Source organism: Adiantum capillus-veneris, chromosome 2 (assembly GCF_014529385.1).
Source record: "Adiantum capillus-veneris isolate H3 chromosome 2, ASM1452938v2, whole genome shotgun sequence".
Taxonomy (NCBI): Eukaryota; Viridiplantae; Streptophyta; class Polypodiopsida; order Polypodiales; family Pteridaceae; genus Adiantum; species Adiantum capillus-veneris.
Window position 1 is genome coordinate 32,912,811 of NC_140932.1, and position 8,661 is coordinate 32,921,471.

The window sequence follows — 8,661 nt, forward strand, 5'->3', positions numbered from 1 at the left end:
TGGTGATAATTTTGCTTGCAATATTGAGCAAATGGATATCATGCGTTAGGCTCTTAACAATGTTCAAGAGCTTATATTGAATGATGTCAGGTTCGTAACAGGCATTAAGAAAAGTTTGCTATCTGTTGGCCAGTTAGATGCACATGGTTTTACTATCATTTTTACTGGGGGTTCATTGAAGTTGCTTAAGAGCTCTATGCTTGTTGCAAAAGGGTCTAAAAGAGGTACTTTGTACTATCCTCGATGTAAAGCTTTGCCTGGCAAGTTTCTTGTTGTTGTTGAAGTTGCTTCACATACAAAATTGTGGCATAAGAGACTTGGCCATATGAGCCAAAGGGATATTGATGTGCATTCCTCTCTGAAGAGGGTTGATGTAAAAGGCAAAAACTTGGATTTTTGTAACAATTGTCTTTATGGAAAGCAAAAGAAATCTTCTTACTACTCTGGTGTCTCTCGCAAAGCTAATCCTCTTGATCTTATTCACTCGGATGTATGCACTATGCATGTTAAGTCTTTTGGTGGTGCATTGTATTTTGCTACATTCATTGATGACTATACTAGAAAAGGATGGGTGCATTTGTTAAAAAATAAGAGTGAGACTTTTAATGCTTTTAAAAAGTTTCATGCATTTGTCACTACTTAAAAGAGTGCTAAGCTTAAATGTCTCAAGTCGGACAATGGAGGAGAATAGGTATCTGCTGAATTTCAGCGTTTTTGTGGTGATAATGGGATTAAAAGGGAGTTGACAGTCTCTTATAACCCGTCTTCGAATGGTTTGTCTAAGAGGTACAACCATACTTTATGTGAGAGTGCGTTGCATGTTGTCCACCGCCAAGAGTTTTGGGGAGAGGCATTAAAAACTGCAGTTCATATTTGCAATCGCTCTCCGAATAGTACGCTGAAAAATGACATTCAAGAGGAGGTTTGGTCTGGCAAACTTGCCTCTTCTGATCATTTGAGAGTATTTGGCTACGAAGCTTTTGTTCATGTACGCAATGACTTGAGAACAAAGCTTGATATGAAGTCCATTAAAGGAGTCTTCCTAGGTTATGGGGAAGAAGGTGAAATGGGCTATAGAGTGTGGTTACCACAATTTAGAAGGATAATTCACAGCCGAGATGTATTGTTCAATGAGGCAAAATTGCTTAAGCATGCTACAAAATCTGATACTAACAAGAAAACAGTCAGATTTCAGTCTTTCATGCCACCCATTGATGTAGACGAAGAGCCTCATGATGCATTACCGCAAGCTGAAATTGATAATCAGCTGGTTAACCTTGAGCCAGAAGAGGTAGGACATGATATTGATGCTCCTAATGAGGATGGACAGCCACTTGAATTGGTTGAAAATGATTTTCAGCAACATGATAGAGTTGAAAATGAGTTGCCTCATGATGTAGAACCGTTGCCTGAGAATGTAGATCATTGAGTACCCAAGTCAACTCGTTTGAGAAGACAACCGCAGAGATTTAATCCCTCATCATGTAATGTTGTCAGATGAGGGTGAACCTCTTACTTATAAAGAGGCTAAGTCATGTGAGTCAAGCAATAAGTGAGAGCTTGCAATGCAAGAGGAAATGAAATCCTTGTATGCGAATAATACTTGGGATTTTGTGCCATTGCCTAAAGGGAGAAAGGCTCTTCCTAACAAATGAGTGTACAAGATTAAGATTGTGGATAAAAAACCCAAGTACAAGGCAAGATTGGTTGCAAAAGGATATGCACAGAAAGAAGGAATTGATTTTCAAGAAATCTTTTCCCCTGTTGTAAAGCTTACAACTTTACCTGTCCCTTTTGCTCTCGTTGGGGTACTTGATTTGGAATTGAATCAGATGGATGTAAAGATAGCGTTTTTGCATGGTGACATTAAAGAGGACATATACATGAAACAACCCGAGGGTTTGTAGTTCCTACACACGAGGAACTAGTATGCAAACTGAAAAGGGTTCTGTGTGGTTTGAGACAATCATCAAGTGTCAAGTGCAGCGGAAGAGAATAAGGATTTTGCTCGGATCTAGTACTCCGCAAACAAACACAAGGGACACTTTACTTCACTTGAAAGAACTGAACTGAACTGAACGAAAGAGAGATGATGAGAGAGAAAAGAGATGACACAAGGATGTCGGGTCCCAACCCTCAAGGGCCCCCTTGCTCTGTTGCCAGAGCAAGTACTTTCTTTATTCTTGCACAAATGCTACTACAATGACTGGATGCTGAGATGCTGATGCTAAGGGGTACTAATGTTGTGGTACTGGGTACTGAGGTACTGCGGGGATACTGAGGTTCTATGTTGAAGACGATGATGCCAACGACGGGTACTGCGGGTTCTATGTCGAAGGAGGGGAGGTCGACGACGAGGTCTATGTCGAAGATGATGAAGTCGACGACGAGGTACTAAGGGCATAGTAACAAGGAATGGCCGTTTTCAGGTCTTCGTTCCCCGTTCCCATTCCAAGATCCCGTTCCGAATCCCCGTTCCGTGTTTCAAACGTGAGTACCTGTAACAAGGAATGGCATTTTGTTCGGCGTTCCCGTTCCGCGTTCCCATTCCGGTTTCCCGTTCCTGGTAACTATGACTAAGGGTCTTTGTCGATGACGATGAAGTCGACGACGGTGCTGTGTCGAAGACGGTGAAGTCGACGACGCTTCTGTGTCGAAGACGGTGATGTCGACAACAGGGTCTATGTCGAAGACGATGATGTCGACGACAGGTACTGCTGGTTTATGTCGACGACGATGATGTTGACGACGACGACAATGGTGTCGTCGTCAAGTCCAGGACTGCGATGACGATGACGAAGTTGATGACGACAATGGTGTCGACTATGACGGCATCAAGGCTGAAAACTGAAAACGTTGGGCTGATCTGGGCCTTCTTGTTCTTGAGAAAACGCTAGGGCTCCTGCTGAGGTGTTGCCTGACTACTGGGTGCCTGCCTCCTTATGTCCCTGCTTCTTTTGCTTCTACTGAGTGCCTAATGGGTTTCTTTTATAGATCTTTAGCAATTTGCCCTACCTACTTTTCTAACAAACTTACGAAAAGAATTCCAAGAGTCACTTTTAGTAAAATGACTTATAAGAGGTGGTTCGCGCGGTAAAATGCCTGCATGATGAAATGGTTGTTCTTGTGCAAGAGAGGGTATGCAAGTGTGACTGGCCTAGACATGCACATCATACCAAAGGCTCACAAAGGTGCCAGGCTCAGTCCTAAGCTAAGACTCATGCTAGACTATGGCAGAAGCGTGTCCACGTGGCGCAAGTGAAGTGCGCACGTAACATCAAGGCAGTGGTATAAGAAGTTTGACACTTTTATGCTATCTCAAGGCTTTAAAAGAAGCCATGCAGATCATTGTTTGTATACGAAAAGGGATGAAGATGGTAGTCCCATCATACTTGTTCTCTATGTTGATGACATGCTGCTTGCTACCGAGAAACATAAGACTAATCTCAATGCTCTGAAGCGTAAGCTAAATTCAGCATTTGCTACGAAGGATTTGGGTGATGCAGAGCATATTTTACGCATGCATATTAAAAGAGATAGAAAGTTGAAATTGATGTTTTTATCTCATGAAAAGTACATTGCAAAAGTACTTGACAAATTTAATATGGCTAATGCCCTCTGGAGTACCTTTACCTCCATACGCTAAGCTTAGCAAAGCAGATTGCCTAAAGGATGAGGTGGCATTGAAACTTGAAAGCAATGAAGGAAATCCTTTATGCATTAGCTTGTGGTTCTCTCATGTATGCTATGGTTGCCACTCGTCCCAACATTGCTTATGCAGTGAGAGTTGTTAGTCGATACATGTCGAATCTTGGCAAAGCGCATTAGGAAGCTGTCAAATGCATTCTGAGATATTTGCAAGCAATCAAAGTATATTTGTCATGGCAAAAGTTACTTAAAAGTTGTAAGAATATTGTGATGTAGACAAGGCAAGTGACATGGATACCAAGAAAACTACAACTGGATATGTATTTGCTATTGCTAATGGTGCAGTCTATTGGTGTTCTAGGTTGCAGAAAATTGTGGCACTGAGTACTACTGAGGCTGAATACATTTCAGCAACAGAGGCTTCAAAGGAAGCCATTTGGTTGAGCAGACTTGCAAAAGAACTTGGCATGCTTGCTCATACTCCAAAGTTGTGATAGCCAGAGTGCTGTCTATTTAGCCAAAAATGCCATTTTTCATGCACGTACCAAACACATAGATGTGCGGTACCACTTCATACGACATGTATTGGAGGATGGTCTAGTCACCTTGACTAAGATCCATACACAAGATAACCCTATAGATGTTCTCACCAAGAGTCTTGCTAAGGCTCAACACGAGCATTACATACAACTGGTGGGAGTTGGTTAACTTAAAGGTGTCATTTATGCCTTTAAGTGGGAGGTTGTTTGGTTAAAGGCCTAAATAACCCCTTTTTATGTACATTTTATACTTTGTCCAGATTCACATTGAACTTGGCCACATTTTTTAAAGTCACTAACAATAAAAGTGGAAAAGTCCACAAAACTCATAAGTGAGTTTTTCCCAAATCGTGCGAGCTCTCTCCCTCTCTTTGCTTTCGATCCCTAGCGCTTCTACTCTGCTGGACTTGTGCCTCGCTCTATCCAGCCCAATCCTGCACTCCTTCACCTTGCACATCTATCAATAGCCTCTCCTTCACGCTTTCAGCGGCGAGGATGAGAGGCTCACAACCTTTGGATCCCGAGAAAAAAAATTGCTCATATATCATTGTAAGGATTCTAGTTACTAATCTTCAATTAAGTACTTAAACTCATGATTAAGACTTAAGAAACTTAAACTTGATTCAGAGACAAGACTCAGAAGACTCTGTGTTTGATCGATAGAAATGTGTTACAAGGACATTCTAATATAGAAACTGAAGAGACACGATGAAGAGACATGACCATAGGTCAAAAGACATGACTCTAGGCCAATAGTCGTGTCCCTCTACTGTAGAGTCGTGACCCTTCGACGTAAAGGTGCAACCATTCGCTGAAGTGGCATGGCTATTTGCCAAACAGGTGCGACTCTTGGACAAAGAGACACATCCTTTCGAGAACAGGGGTCTCTGATCTTGTACCTCTTCATATCTACAAAAGAATAAAGTGAAGAAGGTAATACAAAACAAAGAATATGTCACTATCGTGACATCGGGCAGTGCCTGTGTAAAAGGCATACTTAACCATTCCCTACTTATTTCCCATTTGTAAGATAAAAGTCTACTTTTGTCTATCTTGCTCTTAATATCCAAATGGCTGTCTTGGGAGTCTCATGGGATCACGAAAGTTATGTCATTTAGCCTTCCTAGATAACCTCTTGTAATCTTGTTCGGTACAAGCAATGAAGGAGAAGTAGTTTCATGTCGTCTCTGTGTATACAGACATTCCATAGTCTGTTTGTTTTTCTTGCTTATGTTCATTGTTTACCACAATTAACAGTCGAGAGGTTATGATATGAGCTATGCTCCTTTTGTAATTATCTTACATCAATACAAATTCTCTATTTTGTCCAATTAATTCTACGTACTTTGTCAATTTTCTGTTTAACAATCTATTCCCTCTCGTGTCGCGTTACAAATATGCACCAAGTGTACCTGCAACGACAAACTTGATAAGACATGCACATGCTCGTATACATCTTGCTTAGAAAATCCGGTAGATACATGACCACAAACAAGTGTGCAACTAGTTTAAACCACTACCCAATGTCGTTGACTTCATCAATTATGCAAAGAGAGTTGCGTAGGAGTTCTAAATTCTAATTGATCTAATGAATCTGCTCAAAACTGCAAGTCTTGCAGACAGGCTCCCAAGACTACAGACACAAATGTCAAAATCCCCTAGGTTTACCTAGTCTACAGGTTGGCTCTAAGGCGTGGCCATTATCACTCTTTGGATTACCTGGTAAGCTTAAGGCCTACAATAGGCTTGAGCAACTAAAGAACACCAAAATGTTCAAGTTGATGCGGGCTAAAAGTTCATTGCCAACCCCCAACCCCAAAGGAATCACACACCAGGGTCAGTGTGGCCTCTACCTCATTGCCACCCTTCACAAAAAATTTCTCCCATACCCACCCCGACCATCCCCAAATAAACTCATACATTTACTCGTGATTGTCAAAAACCACTTTAGTCATAATGTAAATCTATTTCTAATGTCCAACAATGTAACCAAAGATGAATATCCTAAACCCACCATGTTTCCCTAGCTGATTAACATCAGGTCGCACTGGCCATGCATTTAAAATATGGTATTCTAGTTTTCTTTTGCAACTTGTTTGTTTTGTGATCTCTATCCCATTTACTACTCGTTTAATATCCCTCCCCCTCATGATTGTAATTTGGCGTATCTGCATCCATGCCCGAAGATCCAACAACACTATTCCGACAACTAATTGATAGTGAAGCTATTGAAACCTAAATAGCCAGCCCTTGTCATAGACTGGAACAACGGTTTTCAACTATGCCCGAATCTATTGGTCAAGCTCCTATCTAATAAGCATTAAGACCACTTCAACTTAAGCTCTGATCTCAAATATTTCATAAGAACTTTTTTCTTTTGCAAAGAATAAAGCAAAAAAGTAGTTTGAATTGAATGGCACTGAATTTTGAGAAATTTGTATTACAAAAGAAGAATAAGTAACATTGCCTTGAAAAGGACCAAATGGCAGAAAGACAGATAATAGAAGCACTAGGTAAAGTTACTTTAAAACGGCTCCTGTCTTCATTTAATGAAAATTTTCATGAGAAGAGTATGGTGAGGAATCGAGTTGTTCAGCCAGCTTGATGCTTTCTCAAAAGATGTGTTTCTTTTCCAGACCATCTATGACCATAGGTACATGAATTGTGTGTTGGTTCAATCCTGGTTGTTAACTGCAACTACACTGGACATTACTCATTCTGTAGATGGAAGGATCACATACCAAATGCATACGCAGTAGCTGCATTGAATTCGCTTCGGACTGTGGTGTCGCCATCTGCATACCATGCCACTTCATCCCCCTTCTGGATCTCTCTCGTGCTGAATGACAATGAGGAGGAATGTCAGAAGCACAGAATTGCTTCCTAAAGTTCTAAAATGAGACATGTACTGTTCGATGTGAGCAGACCTGAGGGGGCGAAACCGGACAGTGACTGTAACATTCTCCTTAACTCTGGTGTGGACACCAAAATGATCAACTCTCTCAGAGGTGGGGGTGTTAGGGCTGCCAGAGCCGACTGAAGAGTTGGAACTCAATTGAAGCTTGTGTGGAGTTGGGGGATTAGGCGGGGGTAAGGCTCTTCCTTTCCCTGGTGTTGATGACCTACCTGCCAGGGATGGAGTCCTTGAAACTGCACTAGATCCAAACGAGGCTGTTGAAGCAGGTGATTGCCCTGGAAGTTTGCCATTCACTGATGCTGGTTTTCGAAACCGGAATGGTGAAATTGTTCTAGGCTTGGATGCTGATGATGACATCGCTGGTGGTGCAAATACTTAGGGACCAAAATTTGCATGGGCACAAACTGACCTTTGCAGGAAAATGCCGGCTTTCTGGAGAATGCTGAAGGAACCTAGGTAGGAGAATGCCGGCCTTCAGTAGGAAAGGTGGAAAAGATGATTCTTAGAAGTGAATGCAACAGAATGATCGAGCTTGCCAGCTAGGGCATCAAAATATGAGCAAGGCCGAGGCCACCAGATCTCAAATTCTTCAGGAGACCAGGATGCGTGAGAAACAGTGTGTGTGTGTGTGTGTGTGTGTGTGTGTGTGTGTGTGTGGGGCGAGGGGGGGAGACAAGTCTGTCCGAATGTTTCGTGTTTATGATGTAAAAGGGACAAGTGGAGCTTTGCTTCCGCACCCACAAGAGGGCTAATCTGCCAGGAGAAGCAAAGAGCACACTTGAGTCTTGAAGAAGGGCCCCGTCTTGGTGCGGTGCTGCTCTCCTCTTTTGTTTGTGCTTTGCCTTCACGGGCTATGGCGACAGACTATGGCAGAAGGCGGGAGTGTGACGACCCCTCCAAAAATTGCTTTTCACTTTACTCTCCTCATTTCTGCCACCATGTAATTTCAAACCTACCTCCCTTTTTTGGCCATGGTTGCTTGTTTTTGTCACACCACCTACCTTTCCCCCCTCATCAAGCTTTGAAATTCATCTGTCCACAACATTCTCCATCCACCCGAGGGTCAGCCTTGCACATGAGATTGTTGCCCTTAGAGCCCAGTCCCACTTTGCACAAGTTCGGCGCATCAACAATGCTAGCTTGCCAAAAAAACCTCAACGAGTTAAAGCCTCAATTATACATTGGACAACTTGTTGGCTCCATAAGAATTGCAAAGAATGTAGCACATGAAAGTGGTACCCTTCATGCATTGTAGCCCCCGTAATCATATGCATTACGTGGCTTTAAATTTAGGACACCTAGGTGTGCCCTTGCTTTAGGAAGGCCTTGGCAAACATTTTGTAAGTCAAACTCCAAGGACCGGCTTTCATGTATCGATGCCTAACTAGCACTATGTAGCTCGGTTGTATGTTTCTCCTTGTTTTACTTGTGATTGTTTATAAATTATTCAATGGCTAGTCTTATTAGATCTAGAAAGAAAAAACCTAAAGTCACATGTCAAAGAAAAGATTGAAGGAGTGGACAAATGTGGTAAAACAAAATGAAAAAAACACAAAA

General features: G+C 42.0%; 1 protein-coding gene across 1 annotated transcript in view; it reads right to left on the reverse strand.

Moving 5' to 3' along the window:
* LOC147462599 (kinesin-like protein KIN-7E, chloroplastic) overlaps positions 1 to 8,105 on the reverse strand; it is a 67,500-nt gene extending 59,395 nt beyond the window's left edge. Inside the window, exons 1-2 of the mRNA XM_086484458.1 lie at positions 7,115 to 8,105; positions 6,929 to 7,026 (exon numbers count right to left, since the gene is read on the reverse strand). Coding sequence (XP_086340584.1) covers positions 6,929 to 7,026; positions 7,115 to 7,461 — 445 coding nt within the window. The 5' untranslated portion in view covers positions 7,462 to 8,105. The remainder of the gene's footprint in view (positions 1 to 6,928; positions 7,027 to 7,114) is intronic.
* Between the last annotated feature and the right edge of the window lie 556 nt (positions 8,106 to 8,661).